The sequence below is a fragment of the Strongylocentrotus purpuratus genome, unplaced genomic scaffold (assembly GCF_000002235.5).
Source record: "Strongylocentrotus purpuratus isolate Spur 01 unplaced genomic scaffold, Spur_5.0 spur5_scaffold_6, whole genome shotgun sequence".
NCBI classification, from domain to species: domain Eukaryota; kingdom Metazoa; phylum Echinodermata; class Echinoidea; order Camarodonta; family Strongylocentrotidae; genus Strongylocentrotus; species Strongylocentrotus purpuratus.
This window is the reverse complement of record NW_022145612.1, coordinates 26,181,683-26,199,246: the sequence shown is the minus strand read 5'-3', so window position 1 is coordinate 26,199,246 and position 17,564 is coordinate 26,181,683. Positions and strand designations below refer to the sequence as shown.

Sequence of the window (17,564 nt, the reverse complement as noted above, 5' to 3'; positions counted from 1 at the left end):
AAAAACAGACTCACAGAGAAAGCAAGTAAAAAAAAAGGAGAAGATTGAGAGAGATGATATTGAGAAGGAGGAAAAGGAGGGGTTAAACTAAGATGAGGAATTTAAACTTGTATTCAGTGTTGAGATGGGGGATAAAGAAACAAATTACCGTGATGGCATGTGACACAAATCGAAAGCATATTTCTGTATTATGTGTGCTTTCCTGTTTATAAACAAGATAACATCAAGTGTGCATAATTTTACTCAGAAGACATGAACCGGGCAGCGTTTCTCGAAACCGTCATAACTACAAGTTCACCGACATCCCATTGAAACGCGTGTATTAAGTTTAACACGCGTTTTAATGGGATGTCGGTGAACTTGAAGTTAAGACGATTTCGAGAAACGCTGCCCCGATCACGTACCGGTACGGTACGCTTGTCATGCGCATGCACTGCACTGATGTCGTCATGAGTTTCCGCTCCGCCCCCTTTTAATAAAGATAATAAGGACCAAGGTCGATCCCCAACAAGCGCAACAAGCTCCGTGATTTTGCCTCGGCTTTCGGACGACATTCACACCTTTTAGGTAATTATGAATTATAATCATACATTTGATTTATTTTAAGAAATGCTAAGGATCACGACGGCGTAGTAACCGCTGCAGGAAATGGGTAAAAAATGCGAACAAAATTATGAACGGTCCCACATACCGGCTTCTACGTTATGACATTTTCAGATTTCCTTGAATCTTGATTGTTCTAATACTAATAGTAGATCTACTTATAATAACTTATACTCTGAGCTGACATATGTCGTGTGTGCCTGGACAGCTTGTGTTTTCGGACAGTTGATTTAAAACGGTATTTTAAAGAAGTTTACACACACTTTTTTCTAGACAATATCATAAAAGGGAAAATATTGATGATTGGCACACATATCTGCAATACGATCCTGGCTGTGTGTTAAAAGCTGTGCTATTGAATCTTAACATTTCAAACACCACTGTACAAAACTCAACTGATTTCACTAAAAAACGGTACTTTAGTGACAATTGATGACACCTAAATAGCAGTAAAATACAATTGTTTCAACTTACCGATGTAAAAAAGAATAATTTAACAATTCAAATTGTAAGTCTACTGTCAAACTTGCCGATCAGCCACATCGTGTTTATTTTGTGCATTTGTGTGTTGTGAATGTATTGACTATTTGTGTGTGCAATTGCTGCCTATTGGCACGTTTGCAGCGCTAGAGGTCAATACTGAGTAGGCATCAGCTTTGACTCTCTAGGTGCTTTGCTGCATGGAGTGATGATTGGTGATGATATTATACAACAAAGCAGTGTAAAAGTTCCATTCAAAATAAAATTAGCCTCTGGGAAATATGTTTCTTGATATCCAACTTCTATGATCTCCTCATACTCATAAGAGAAGAATATTTAAATCCCATTGCCTTTCCCAAAATTAAGTATGACGTAGAAAAATTTGTTTGAATTTACAATTAAACCTGTTGAAGCGCTTAATTAATTGGAAATCCAGAATTGGTCGTGCCTGTGGCAGGCCTGGCTTCTTAATTCAATGTTTAGTGTAGAAGACATCTGACCAGCCAGCGTGTATGGTCTCTTACTTTCCTGTCTAATGATCTCTGACTTAATGTTTGCATATATGTAATTAACAGATAATCAGGTATTTCCAAAGATGGCTTCTCAGGAGAAGACAGATTCATCTCAGCAGCCTCTCCAGTTTGCGCCATTCAGTAGTGCCCTTGACGTTGGGTTCTGGCATAAGCTTACTCAGAAGAAGCTGAATGAATACAAGCTGGATGATGGACCAAAGGACATCTATGGATACTACTACAATGGTGAGTAAGGAGGCAGTGTAAGTGCGCCCCTCCCCTCTGTTCTTGATGCAGGCTCGGGTTCAGAGGAAAACACTCCGTTCCTCGGACTAGAATATTAACTGGAGGCTCCATGTATAAGAGAGTCACACCCTATGCACTATGACACTCATCTGAACTTTCTCGTCCAAACTTTCTCATTCTTTCTATTTTTCTTGTGCGCCTCGGAATAGCATTGTCTAGATAGACGGTGCTATATACAAATGCCTATTATTATTATTATTATTAAAAGGCTACACTTTGCGCAAAGAGTAGGGTGTAAAGCCAGTGTTTAGTGTACCTTTCTACAGATATCTTTGTGATAGGCTGCATAGCCCTTTTAAGATAAAAAATAGAAGGAAGAGGAAGAATGTGCATTATTTAGACAGTCGTTCATGTCATTATATCATACATCTCAAAGTCATTGGCCTACCCGTACCCGTCTTGCGGCATTTAAAGCAATGTAACATGGAGTTGGACTTTATTGTCAAAAACAGTGAACTATATTATCACTAATCACTATAAGGTTAATTCAGGACACACACATTCATAATGAAACATTGATTGCTGACTGCGTTGATTTACAAGACATCAGACGGATGAAGATTGTTTATATCTGGCTCATTTGGATGTCTTTGTAAATATTTTTGAGTACCGATAGTTAGAAGAAAGATAGACAGTGGTCATTTTCTGATTTATGTGTAAAGTAATACGATTCATTGTGCTCTTCTCTAATGCTATCCAGATTTCTGGTTTTGATAGACGCATGTTCTGGCGGTGGACATTTAAATCAAATGACTCAGAGAAGAAACCACAAAAAGCAGTGGAATACACCATTTTCATGTTTCTGAGCAACAGTGTTCTTGAAAAGCACTAGTGTCTCTACAAAACAATTATCATAATATACCGGTACATGGCTTCTTATCCATTTTAAATCTTTAACTATAGTTATAAATGTCTTGTTGAATTCAGTTAAATGACATATATGGTTTCAGAAAATAGACTTACCGGTATGTTGACATTTTCTTTTTTTCTTTTTTTACAGGTGATCCAGATGGGCTTCCTTGCAGACTCTCTCTGGAATTCAATGCATTTGATCAGTAAGTACAATTTCATGATGAGAAAAAGCATTATTACATGGTACTTTGGAGGTTGAATGATCAATCTATTCATATTTCTAAATCCTAGTATTTGCATATATATATATATATATATATATAAGGACATGTTAGACCTTATTTCAGTGATTAATTGGTTCCTTGAACAAACCTTTTTTTTTTTAAATTGTCATTAATTTGTTATTACACAATTCCTGATCAATTAAAACTTTCAATAACTGTGTATAAAAAATGAGATGCCATCATGATAATTAAAAGCAAGAAGACAAAATAAATCTCAACTAAGAGCTTCTATTCATACTTTGCATTTTCCAAACTTGCATGGTTGAGCTTCAAATGTTGTGTCAGGTTATCTCTCGTGCTAAAACCATGATTTATTTCAGGTCAGAGACAACTCCACCTCACTGTTTTTCTTCAAGAGGAACACTGGTCAACTTCAATACGCTGGATGCTTTCAAAACATGTGACAAAAAGGCACTGCTTGATGTGACAGCTGAGCAGGTACTGTAACCGCGGAAAATATTTGTGGTACATTAATTTTCATGGATTTCGCGCTAAAGTTGGTGTCCGCAAATTTTAGAACCTGCAAAAATATAAACATGACTTCTTATGCGTGTTCTGAACGGACTGATGCAAGGCGAATTTAAGAACCAGCGAATATGTTTTGGGGTCGCTTAGCGCTCAGCGCTTAAAAATGAATCACGCGAAAATAACAGCTTTTACAGTAATCACTTTCAAAGCAGATGTTGCTTGTATGGTCCTATCAGGAGGTTTATTTGTTGTAATTTCATTATTTTTAAATGAAGAAGAATGATTGAAATTCTAATTCAATTGAGCTATATTGTATGCTTAGAACTGTACAGAATTACTCATTAATGAATTAAAGAAATTAATAACTTAATAGATAAATTGGACAATGTAAGAAGATATGTAACTAAATACAGGTACAGTGCTACAGTTAGGGGTGATTTGATACACATGTAGCTTTTAGATTACTGAAGTTTCAGTTTCTATGTCATTCTCTTGTATTATTGACACTGATGTATAAAGACCATTATTAAGTACCGGTGATGGTTATTATTTTTAGGTAAGTCATGTGAATTCAAGTTGTTTCTTTTTCTTTCTCTCTCTTGCTCTCTATCTCTCTCTCTCTCTCTCTCTCTCTCTGGCTCGCACTCTCTCTCCCTCTCCCTCTCTCTCGTTCTCTCTCTCTCTCTCTCCTTCTGTCTCTCGCTCTCTCTCTCTCTTTCTCTACCTCTCTCCCTCTTTCCCTCTCTCCCTCTCCCTCTCATTCTATCTATATCTTTCTGTACATTGCAGCTATGGGATGACATCAGGCAAGGCAGCGCTATTCAAGATCCATCCTTACTGTCTCGGTTCCGGCTTCTGACGTTTGCTGTAAGTGAAGGGTTCAGTAACTGTATCGCAATGATATACGACCAGAATGAGTTGTTGAAAATATATATATGCTGCTTTCAGAATGATGGTAGTCATCGGGGGATGATGAGTAAATGGTTTTCTTATTCTCTGACAGCAGTCGTAGTCTGACTGGAAATGAAGAGTTCTGAAAAGTACATCGGTGTACTTAAAACATCAGTCCATGTTGCTGCTAGCCATGCAAACACAAACCTTTATGTCTTCTTTTATTTACTCTGACTTTTTACTTTTTATCATGATCTTTTATGCTTATTTAAAGGGGCAGTATGAGTTTTTACTTCTCTGAATAAATTGAGGTCGAGCAAGGTTTTGATCTGCTGATAATTTCACCCTGTCCAATAAGTCATATGATACCAAGTCCAATTGTTCTAAGCAAGATACATGTATGTGACAAAGAATAAAACCTTGGTGAAAATAACAAAGGAAACAATGGTGGACAATCCCAGAACAACATGTCATTAACAGTCAAGTGTGAGATGTTATATGCAAAATATTAAGGGTACAACCAGTGTTTTTGAAAGGGTTAATGAGCTCAAAGCATGAACTTCTGAGATCAATGGGCTGTGTTCATGTAATATTGCATCATTTTTTGCAAACTCTTATTTGATTGTGCTAGAAATATGACCTTTTTTAAAAACAATATATGTCATCTGTTTCATTCCGAATCTAAATTTCCCATGTTCTTTTACCAGGACTTGAAGAAGTACCACTATTGCTACTGGTTTGCCTTCCCAGCTCTCCTGGCACCAGAAGGAACTAAGCTCATTCAGCCTCCAGAAAAGTTAGATAAGGCTATGGATCAAGACAAGGTTAGTCTATGACAGAATTCTCAGAATGCTTTTTTCTGTTAAGAACCATTGAGTATTACTCTTCAGTACTTTTAAGAAGAATCACTAATGTGCTTTCCTAGGTCTCCAAAGGTTTAACAGTCTCAAAGGTATAGACCAGTTTTTAAAACACCCCCTCTCAAAAAAAGAAATGGAAGGTCTTATTACCAATCATGTAAAAGAATATAGTTGGACTAGTACTTGATGATACAAATTTTGCCGGGAAACCGACTACTAGTTGATATATTTGTAAATTACCTTGATAGATATCGCGAATGCACTTCAACATTTAACATTTGGGCATATATTTCTGTTTTTTTGCGAATTTAGGTTGAAGTATTGCCATTTAAACCTCTGAAGGCAATATTTAAACAATATTGAATGGATATTTTGCACCCGAAACCCTTGAAACGCAATTTTACCACTACCGGTCTTTACTTTTAAATAGGATTCTAGGTATGTTATGAAGAACATTTGGTTTACCTCCTTAAGCTCACATTCCCTCAAAGGAACTAAACTCATTCAGCCTCCTGATAGATTAGATAAGTTATGGATCAAGAAAAGATTAATCTGTAACAAACTAGAGGGTTTGATAGGTCTTTTATTGACTTGGGAGCAAGCCCTTCATTCCAAATTGGCATCAATAAAATAAGAAAAATAAGAAAAAAAATCTTGAAAGTCAAGATGACATGCCATATGTTATTAGGAATTTCATATTTTTGTATACTTTTGTCATGCTTGTGTGATATTGTTTGGTCTTTTCTCTCCATAAACTAAACCATTGCCATGACGATATGATCTTGTATCTTTCAGATAACAGCCCTTCAAGCGGCTTATGATTTAGCTTCACAGTCATTGGGTCAAGAACCAGCATTCTTTCTCATATCCACAGAGGATGACAAAACAGTGGTGCTACCCCTGACAGCCTGGGACCAAGTCACAGATAAATCTAAGGTACAGTGCCCGGTTTCACAAAACTTGTCATCAGTGACGAATGAACGTTTTTATTATAAGCTACTGAAATCCCTGCTTCTGATTGGTTATCAGCAGATTTGTCATTTGTCATTGAAAAAAAGACTTTGTGAAATGCCCCCCCCCCCCCCCCTCTTGTCAATGAAGTATTGCTCTAAGGATATGATAATCCATGTTTAAATGAAACTGAGTTTTTGCAATCACATAGCAGATAATATCAGTTTCTAATTCAGACTGGTTTAACATGTTGATATCTTCCTGTTTGAAGCTTTAGATCCAGTTCCATGAACATTGAAATGATAAAGTTTGCATTGTATAGACCCTTTTTACATTTCTTCATTACAACAAACTCCTTGGGGCCAAGGAAATTACTTTTTTGTATCAAAATCTTGTTATATCAGGACTAAAAACAAGAGGATACAGAGAAGAATTACCAGTTAAATACTTTTTTTTATAATAAACAAGTGTTATTCAAGTGTTCTTCATGATGAGGGACTACTGGATATATATATTGTCTAGATTTAAAATATATCTTTCTGGGTGATAGTTTATCTTGTTTGTAACCGATGATGTGTCAATCGTGGTTTTCTTTACAGGTAATGTTTGGTTATGCTGATCCCTGTACCTTAGAGCAGTATCCAGGATGGCCTCTGAGGAACTTCCTTTGTCTCATCTCCTGCCACTGGTAAGAAAACAGAATATTTGTCATATGTGGTTGTTGTTTTGATTTTGAACGTTAGGCTTTCTTGGAGAAGCATAGATTTTTAGCTTGCACCCAGTAGATGAAGATTGCGTGCTCGATCTTGTTTGCTCCGATGTCAAGATTTTTCTGACATGTTTCAATTACATGATCGAGCACACAATCTTTATCTACTGGGTGCATGTTTTGATTTTGTCTCACCGTAAAATCTCCGGTGGCAAAAAAGTGCATCTTATACACAGAGATTGACGGTATTTTGATTTGTTTTGGGTTATATGTATAAGGACAGAGTGATCCATGTGAAGATGACAGTCACAATCATTCCCGACATGGGACTAATATCCTTTGGCAAGATATTAATCTGCTACTCTTCACCCAGGTGTTAAATGGGTACCTGGTAGGATGCGACCGTCATTGTTGGTCAAACAGTTTTTTGAGCGTCAAGTAATGCCTGGCTGGAATGCTCCCCAGGGAGTAGATATTGTGCAGACAGTGTGTGCGGGCAAGTATTGAATCCAATATCTAGGGTAATAGTATATCTGTAAAGCGCTTAGACACATCATAGATGTATTAAGCGCGATATAAAAGCAGAATATTATTATTATTATAGTTACAGACAATCAAGTTTGATGATCAAGATCAAGCTGTACCATCACTTTTGTGACAATAATTGGCTTTTTACTATTTGTTTACTTCAAGTGAGCTGAGACAAGGGATATGCATAGTTCACCAAGGATGGGTGTATGAACCTCATCATTGTGAAACAGTAATTATGTATCTTTGAAGTACTTTGATGGGATGATTACCTGAGGTTAAACACTGGTGATGTTAGTGTTATGTAGATAAAAGGAGTTGGTATGAAAGGAAAGATTCATTTGAATTACTTTTGGTCTCATTTCAGGGCTTCTCAGCTGGACCAAGTGACAGTGGTTTGTTTCAGGAACAGGACTAGAGAAGGAATCAGGAACAGTTCCCATAGTTTGATCCTCAGACTACAAGTCCCTTCAACAAGTCCTGAAATATGTGAGTCAAACTAGGTTGTAACAAGCATTTGCAGCTCAAACCCAATACTAGGTGATGATCCTTGATATTTGGTTTAAAATGGCAGGAGCTATCAAAGATCATGAAGATAAGGACTGAGTGGGAAAACCTTTTATGTAGGTACAGTATTTTGTACGCTTCACCTTATAGTTTGTTAGTTGGTTTGAAAGTTGGTAGGTTTGTTTGTATTACCTGACTGCTAATAAAGCATGTGTAATGCTTGTAAGTAAGCAAGCAGGGGACTGATGTTTTAAGTCCTCACCAAAGGGCATTAGCACATCAAATTGATTTGGAACCTGGGACCTCATGGTTATGCAACCACTGCTCTACCACTCAGCCATAAGCCTAATAACATTATGACAATCACATCTATATATCATTTTCCATGTCCTTATCTTTACTGTTCTTGACTTGCATGGGATTCTTTTTCTGTAAAGCTCAGACGTGACACATTCTATTTTGTATACAAATATTGAATTTTTAACACATTAGCATTGAGACTTTATTGTTATCTACATTCTAATTAATATTCATGATGCTGGTCCTGATAGTGTGTTAACGATATTTCTTGATAGACTTCTGATTGTGCACACAGTGTGTGTGGGAAAGTATTGAATCCAATGACCGGGGTAATAGTATATCTGTAAAGCCCTTAGAGACATCATAGATGTATTAAGTGCTATATAAAAGCGAAATATTATTATTATTATTATTATTATAATGCATTTTGTAAATACTCTTCATCCGACAGCTTGTCCTAAATGTGTTGGATGGGAGAAGAATCAGAGGAATAAACTTGGTGCCAGGAAAGTGGACCTCAGCTCTAGCATGGACCCTACAAGGTTAGTTTCTTTACTATGGTGGATAATGTTGAAACTACATGCATACAAAAATTGATCACATATCCAACAGAAAACAATTTTACATTAAAAAGTTCTAAGGTAAAAGTCTTTCTATAAAAATCAAATTTATATCTCTTTTTTTAAAATTTTTTAACTATATCTCTTTGGGTAGAATACAGATTGTGACCAGTCGGGTAGAATGACACCCTCCAAATATATACACCATTTACTCAACAACCGACACATGTAAACTTATCATTCCCAAATCTAGACTCTCAGCAGCTGAAAACGTTTTGCAGTAGCCACATCAAAGACTTGAAACAGCATCCCCCTTTCCAAAAGAGAAATTACCACCTTGCCACCTTCAAAAGATCCCCCAGAACCTACCTTTTTCCTAAGTGATCTACTTCCCGTGAGACTGTAAACTTTTGTCCTCTTTTCATATATTTGTACTTGTAAGCGCTATGGTGCTTATTGTGTTTTTTTACGTTCCTATATCTTCTATATTGTTATTATTATTATTACTATATAGCATAGCTCACAGCGAGGTCATTGTTACAATGTCAACATCGATAGCATATTAATCTATGCAAGTAATCTACTCCTTGGCAGATGATATCCAATCTGAAATTGCCAAGAGAGAGAGTTTTTTTTGTGTTTTTCTAGGAAGTAAGTCATGAATTTTTGCTGCAAGTTCATATACTTGCATTAATACATCATTTGTAATACAAGAACCGTGCATTCCCCCAAATCAGAATACTTCTTGAATCTAAAGGAGTGCAATGCCCTTCGGAACTCATTATCAAGTAGTCTGCCGAGTATGAAAGTAAAGAATAAAGGTGTTAATAACACTTAACTACTGACTGTTTGATTTTGTCCCACAGACTAGCAGAGACGTCGGTAGATCTGAATCTCAAGCTCATGAGATGGCGTCTGCTGCCCTCACTAGACCTGGATAAGATCTCCCAGACAAGATGTCTTCTGCTCGGCTCCGGTACTCTAGGATGCAATGTGGCTAGATGCTTACTGGTAAGTAAAATTTAGACATTTTGGCGTTAATCCACTTCTTTTAACCCCACCACTATCAAATTTTGTTAATTTAATGACATATATGTTCTGCTAAGTTTTGGCTACATATGCATAGTCTTGAACATCAAGATTAAAATTTGTTTATAGTTGGGCAACTCCAAACGATTTTGTTCCATGTTACTGACCACATCTAAGATTTTATGATCATTGTATTAATGTAATATAGCTACATGGGTTTTGATTTATAGCTATGACTTCATAATACATTTTAGCATGTGGCATGACTGAATAATGTATACATGCTCAGTTCTGTCTGTCCACTTATGGGTATGTGGTTGAATTTATAGAGTTGGAGGTATTTGAGTTTATGTTCTTATAACTACTCTGTTTTTATGTCATAGGGATGGGGTGTTCGTACCATTACAGTGTCCAATTCTGTCAAACAGAGTCTCTTTGAGTTTATGTTCTTATAACTACTCTGTATTTATGTTACAGGGATGGGGTGTTCGTACCATTACAGTGTCCAATTCTGTCAAACAGAGTCTCTTTGAGTTTATGTTCTTATAACTACTCTGTTTATGTTACAGGGATGGGGTGTTCGTACCATCACCTTTGTGGACAACTCTACAGTGTCCTTCTCCAACCCTGTCAGACAGTGTCTCTTTGAGTTTATGTTCTTATAACTACTCTGTATTTATGTTACAGGGATGGGGTGTTCGTACCATCACCTTTGTGGACAACTCTACAGTGTCCTTCTCCAACCCTGTCAGACAGTGTCTCTTTGAGTTTATGTTCTTATAACTACTCTGTGTTTATGTTACAGGGATGGGGTGTTCGTACTATCACCTTTGTGGATAACTCTACAGTGTCCTTCTCCAACCCTGTCAGACAGAGTCTCTTTGAGTTTGAAGACTCTCTGGGAGGCGGGAAACCCAAGGCTCAAACTGCAGCCGAGAAGATAGAAAAGATCTTTCCAGGAGTAGTAAGTAGTCTAAATCTATGATGTCATCAATAATAATTATCCGTTCCTTGGATAGAACGTTAAATGGAGGCCCTGTGTAGAGGAGAGTCACCACCTTAAGAACCCACTGCACTATTCTTATAAGAGTAGGAGGGAACCCTGATGTAATGGTCCACCTGCACACCCCAATCAGGCCGAGTATATGGAGCATCTGCAAGAATCTTCAGTATTGAAGGAGGCAGATCATCAAGAAGAAGATGTATACCGTATATATATATATATTATATTTTTTTTTTTTTTTGGGGGGGGGGGGGGAACCAATCATAAAAAGCACAGCTACAAAACAATGGCAAAATACAAAAACATTATGAGAATATGAAAGAACAAAAGGAGTTGGAGCAGTAGATGGGTTAGGGTGCAAAAAGTGAAATGCAACACTGTTGCCTGGAGGCGTTTTCCCCCATTATTGGTGACTTATAATGAGAGTGATATCACGCTCACATGTAAGTCAAGGCTTGAGTGCTCCTAGCGCTCCAACATTGTTACCCCCATCATAGCCAGCGGCCAAATATGTTGAGCTTTGGCATAATGTATATCTATTTACACCTGGGTGGAGAGTGGCAAATGTGGATTAGTCACCCATGTCATGTCTTCATAGGCTGAAAGGTAACATTGAAGAGGTTTTAAAAAAAGCAAATTGTATGCAGTTCAAATGGCTTTTTGCTCATATAGTCCTCAGATTTGTCATTATTTTACTATAATCTGTTAAGAAATCATGAGCATGTTTTGTGTATAGTTCCTTTCTTTCATTCTTTCTTTCGTTCCTTCTTTCTTTTTTCTGTGTTTGTTTGTTTGTCTGTGAGTTAAATTATTTCTTAAATTTTCTTATCATTTTCTGCCTTGTGCTATTAACTTTGTATCCATTTTTGTTAATTTGAAATTTTCAGAAAACAAGAGGAGTGAGTCTGTCTATTCCAATGCCAGGACATGCAGTAGGCACATCAGGTATGTGTTAAAGCAGAAATTATTAAAATTAGTATTTTTTTTAATGCACATTTTATGCCATGTTCATCAAAAAGTCAACTTGAAAATTGCAGGACAAACTTTTCTCTTAGTGAATAAAACAGATTTATTGTTTTGCATGTAGGTAAGATTTGTCTCACAAAATGTACTGTCCTTTTTAATGTTAGCCACCATTCTTTTTTTAGCAGCGTTTGTCAGATGTGTCTGTCTGGAATATGTTTCATTGTTTAAACAATTTCAATATCAGTATTTAGAGAAGAATGTGTTCAAAGGCAACACCAACAAGTGTATCAATTAAGTTTTTTACCAAAATAATGACCAAGAAAGACTTTAATTTTGGTTTTGAATCATCAAATTAATCATGTCCCATTTCTCATTACAGATGAAGCTATACAACAAACTAGGGAGTCTGTTCAGAAACTGGAAGAGCTGATAGATGAGCACGATGTGGTCTTCCTTTTAATGGACACACGAGAAAGCAGATGGCTTCCGACCGTCATCTGCAGCAGTAAGAGGAAGGTACTTTGACCTCAAGTTCTTTTCATTCTTGTGACAGTTCTTTTTTTGTTTTTTTATAGGAAACCACACGAATGATGGGCTGGTAGATTGTTTTCAAATCAAAGATTATCGATATTTATTAGGAAACTGCAATAAAATGTACTCTAACCATAACTTCAAATTTATGTTTGTTTGATTAAGTTAAACATTCTTTTTTATCTTGACCATGATTATAAGATTTTCACAAATCCCAAGAATGGGAGACATGAACCAATTACATGAACTTGTAGAAGAGGATGTACCTTACATCATGATATCAATTAGGAGACGCTGTCATACTTTATAGGGAAGATATTTTAGATAAATTGATTTCAATAAACCTAACAATTAAATAATAATTGCTTATTAGTAGAGCCGGGTAATATTGGAGCTCCTTGAGCACCTTGCATGATGGATATGTACACTATATAAATATCTGATATTATTATTATTATTATTATTATTTATCTATGAATCTCTAACAATCCATCTTTATCATTCATCTCTTTGGGGATCAAATGAACGCTTCCTTTCTTAGATCGTAATGAATGCAGCATTGGGATTCGATACCTACTTGGTGCTACGCCATGGAATGAAACCAGCACGAGACCAGCCTCCACCAGACCAGACTCCATCCTCCTCCGCATCATCTGGAGCAGCAGGAGGAGCAGAAGGAGGAGCAGCGGGCGGAGCATCATGTTCAACCTCCTCCATCAGTCTCTCTCATATTCCAGGAGATAAGCTGGGATGCTATTTCTGCAACGATGTTGTTGCCCCTGGCGATGTGAGTAGTCAAAATCAATTTCATTGATGCTCTCCCCTTTCCCAGCTTCCCTTCAAAATTGCATGACAACTAGCATTGCATTGTATTCATTGATGTGTGACTTCTTTTAATGTATTTCTATAATTTCAGTTATTGGTTTATTTCATATAAACTACAGTGCATAAGACTGCAGTCAGTGTTAGGCGATATTCCTGCAATTCTAGTTGCTTCATGCATATCCTATTCGTCTTATGTCTTGTTGCCTTTTGTTAGTAGGATTTAATATGTCTTTGGTCTTCCTCTTTGTGAACCTTCTGTTTTCACTCAGCTACCCACCATTTTCATTTCATCATTTCACCGTTGACCTATCCTTATTACCAATGACCCATGATGATCCAAACTCTTAATCTTTCTTGACCAGTCAACCCGAGACCGGACGTTAGACCAGCAGTGTACAGTGTCCAGACCTGGCCTGTCCATGGTGGCCGCAGCCCTCGTGGTTGAACTCATGGTCAGCATTCTGCAGCATTCACAGGGGTAAGTTACATCAGCTCATATTGCATTGGAGGTACAGTCAAACCTGCTTTGGTGACCACCTGTATAGAAAGACCACACTTTTTGTTTTCCTTGAATATGGTTTTTTTATTGAAACCTGTACTAAAGGAACCTGCACATAAAGACCTCCTGCCTATAAAGAACACTTTTCATGTTTCCCTTGAGGGGTCTTTATATACAGGTTTCAGTACATTAACTAGGACAATGAAACATGTTTCAATAATGGCCACATGTTTATGTACAAAATATATGGGCAGACACAACTATAAAGCTGTCTGATCTAGGTTGGGGTGTTGAAAGAACTTGCCATTCCATACACTTCAAATGATACCTAGATTTGACATACATTGTATCGTCCCTATTTTCACGAAGTGACGGTAGTGAGGAAAATCATAACGCAAAGTGAATGCAATTTTAGTTCACTACCGTCACTTCGTGAAAACAGCGACGGTATGCCTCATTTGAACAGCTTCTCCACCAATAAAATATACATATTTTTATGATGTACAATGAAGATTTGATGATTGACCAACCTTTGGCCATAGAATTCAAAACTGAACTCCATGTGAAGTCTTGGGAAAATCTGTTCTTTTTTTTTGGGGGGGGGGTGTCTTTGTACTTGTGCATGGGAATCTAATTCAACTCTTTAGATTGTGAATATTTATTCATTACATTTAAACTTATGATCGTTTGATAAAATTATCAGAACATAGATGTGTTAACCAAATCATACAAAAACTCTTTCTTTTCTCTAGAGCCTATGCAGCAGCCGAGACCAGTGCCAAGGACTCTCATCTTACAGTTGATCTCACATCACCGTTAGGTCTCGTACCTCATCAGGTGAGGAATGATAACCTAGGGGGTGTTTTACAAAGTCAAACTTAACTCTAAGTTGGGCTTAAAAATAATTATGGAGAGCCATTTGTAGCCTTAAAATTAAATATTCCCAAAAGCAGAAATTGAAGTATTTTAGACTTTTCATGAATTCCACATCAAGAATATGAAATCTCCTTGATAATAGAAAATATGAATGATTTGAATCAACATTTTATGCCTTTTGAAAAACTTTTACAAAATATTTTTAATGATGCTAATGGCTTTCCATAACTGTTAAGTCCAACTTAGAGATAAGTTCAACTTAGGATCTTTGTGAAACATCCCTCTGGACCCTGTCGGAAGTTTATTATTAATCATCACCTCCAGGTTTGATACCTCATTATGAGGTATAATAATAATGATGATAATATTGGGTTCTTGTATAGCACTCATTTCTGTCAGACTTGACGCTCCTGGCGCTGCCCAATATTATTGCCCGGCTTTAGCATGGCTGCTATTATGGCGCTCTTGCATTTCAAGGAATTAGTTCCTGCCATGTAACCATTTACATCACCTGGGTCGAGTGTGGCAAATGTATATTTATGTCTTGCCAAAAGGACAGTAGTGTGACGGAAGGACTCTAACCGCAAACCATGTGATCCACAGCCCGGTGACGTATTCACTCGACCATGACTTATTTACATATCATATTTACGTATCATCAAATTTATATATATTTAATCCACATTAAAGTCGTTGCTTACCTCTAGACCGGTCAGTAACTGATTTCATAGGGTATTAATGATCTGGGTTGACCGAGACTGAATTATTAGGCCTTGTATCTCATCGCCTCATAAGACATCAAAGACCTGTATTTAACCTAGACTAAAAGTAGTCCAGATGGTACTGTTGGTCTCAGAATACATTACATACTGTTTCTACATTGTTCATGCAAACATCCTCTTATAAATTTCAAGTTCATGTTAGAACCACTTCTATGAAGCATATCATTACAACAACACAAGTAGTGCATGTATAGGTATTTGCTCTACTAATCGTTTTTTCGTGTCTCCTTAGATCAAGATTAATGCACAGTTCCTAAATTAAATTCAATTCAATTATGTTCTTACATCGCCCAATGGCTGCGATGGCTGTCTCATTTACAAGGGCCAGGTCTTCATCTGTGCAACCCGTTCCGCCGCACTGCAATATGTGGTCCATCGTCTGAGTCTCTCCGCAGTCGCAGAGAGTATCTTCTACATGGGCATAATCCCCTCTTGCCATATTGGCGTTACACTGCCCCATTATCGTCCGCATTCGATTTAGGCACTTCCACTCCAGCCACTAATAAATGTCATTGATAAATGTCCGGCTCTAATAAATGTCATTGATTATCCTGCTATATGTTGGAAAATTTGCTTCATATTTCATTACGTATATTTTGTAAAGAATCCCTTTCCTCCATTGTGTTTTATAGATTCGAGGATTCCTAGCCCGCTATCACTGTGTTCTTCCTGCTAGCCTGTGCTTTGATAAGTGTACAGCATGCTGTGACATCGTCTTGGCTAGCTACGAGAGAGAAGGGTTTGACTTCCTGCTCAAGGTGTTCAACAAGCCACGGTTTGTTGAAGATTTGACGGGGCTCAGTCAGCTGCACTTGGAGAGTGAGCTTATAGAGGTAAGATGATAGGATTTGACCCGTGTCCAGACACCTACCCCCTGGACATCCACCCCCGGATAACCACCCCCAGTCAACTACCCCTTAGGACAACTACCCCCTATGATAGTTGTCCAGGGGTAGTTGTCCTAGAGGATGGTTGTTGTAGGGGGTAGTTGTCCAAGGGGGTAGTCATCCTAGAGGGTGGTTGCCCTAGGGGTATTTGTCCTGGGGGGGGGGGGGTAGTTGACTGGGGGTGGATATCCAGGGGGTAGATGTCCTAGAACCGATTTGACCTTCTAGATTGAATGCAGGAAGGGCATAAGTGCACCTACTTGAAACGGTTGAAACAGCATGCTCCCATGACAATAGCTTAGTGATCGTGATCTTCTACCCTGGGTGAATACCTGAATTTAACCCTGGATCAAACTCTATACCAACCCTTCACCATGACGGGAAATCTAACCTCTTTCTAAAAACAACTCACAACCCTAACTCTGATCATGTTTTTAATGAAATATAGGTGGCAGGAATTGTCACCTGAACAAATGTTGGATCATCTCCTAAAACTTGTATTTCAAGCATTGTTGATGTTTTTACACTTTAAAGAAAATTATTATTAGTTTATTGATAAGTCAGTTATAACTTGATAAATATGAGATATGTTAGATTCACATGGTGACGTGACTTTTTGTGTTTATGTTCTCCTCCCATTGCAGATTCTTGATTTCAGTGATGATGAAACAATGAGCACATCTTCTCAATGATTCCAGCATCTATCATTCCTCAGACTGTGAGAGGACAGTGATGTCACTGGATGGCAGCCAGATAATCAAAGAGAGAGAAGTTCTTTATGAAAAGAAAACAGAGAAAGATAAATATATCAAATTGAATGAGATACAGTCAAACCTGTCTATAGCAACCGCCCAAGGGAAACAAAAAAAGTGGTCTTTGTAGCAATTGCCCTTTGTAGACAGGTTCCTTTAGTACATGTGTCAATGAGAAACCATTTTCAAGGGGAACAAATAATGTGGCCTTTGTAGACAGGTGGTCACTAAATCAGGTTTGACTATATTTTTACAGTGATGTAAGCATTAGGTGATTAATCATAATGTGAGTGTAAGTAGTAGATTAACAGTTGCCACAGTTACTTCAGGAGTAGTACATGTAAGTGGCTTCCTGGCAGGACTTTAGCTCTATAGTTGTAAGAGCTAAAGCCAGATAATAATTTTCAAAGTCTTTTTGAAGCAGTTACCATTGATAGTATTGTATTAAAATGTGATATGTGCCATAAAAGAATTGATTATTGTTATTAATATCATTATTAACATGATAGCTCTGCAAGATTTCTTTGTTTGAGAGAATTTCTAATGTACCAATTCTGTAAGAAGTATTAAAAAGTGATTGTATTAAAAGTATGAAAAGTTATA

At 37.3% G+C, this 17,564-nt stretch overlaps 1 protein-coding gene across 1 annotated transcript; it reads left to right on the top strand.

Moving 5' to 3' along the window:
* Positions 1-442: 442 nt before the first annotated feature.
* Positions 443-17,041, top strand: LOC588017 (ubiquitin-like modifier-activating enzyme ATG7). Its single transcript, XM_787718.5, has 19 exons — positions 443-567; positions 1,659-1,841; positions 2,902-2,956; positions 3,358-3,475; positions 4,295-4,372; positions 5,104-5,220; positions 6,052-6,192; positions 6,807-6,895; positions 7,812-7,933; positions 8,703-8,793; positions 9,678-9,822; positions 10,646-10,804; positions 11,731-11,788; positions 12,189-12,325; positions 12,882-13,127; positions 13,528-13,643; positions 14,417-14,501; positions 15,955-16,155; positions 16,854-17,041. The coding sequence occupies exons 2-19, from the start codon at positions 1,679-1,681 to the stop codon at positions 16,899-16,901; spliced, it is 2,169 nt and encodes a 722-aa protein (XP_792811.3). The 5' UTR covers positions 443-567; positions 1,659-1,678; the 3' UTR covers positions 16,902-17,041.
* The last annotated feature ends 523 nt before the right edge of the window (positions 17,042-17,564 follow it).

Excerpts from the sequence above, each read along its gene's own strand:
- LOC588017 (XM_787718.5), top strand. The coding sequence starts at position 1,679 with ATGGCTTCTCAGGAGAAGACAGATTCATCTCAGCAGCCTCTCCAGTTT. Across the intron at positions 1,842-2,901 it reads CTATGGATACTACTACAATG|GTGATCCAGATGGGCTTCCT; the intron begins GTGAGTAAGGAG and ends CTTTTTTTACAG. Across the intron at positions 12,326-12,881 it reads TCTGCAGCAGTAAGAGGAAG|ATCGTAATGAATGCAGCATT; the intron begins GTACTTTGACCT and ends TTCCTTTCTTAG.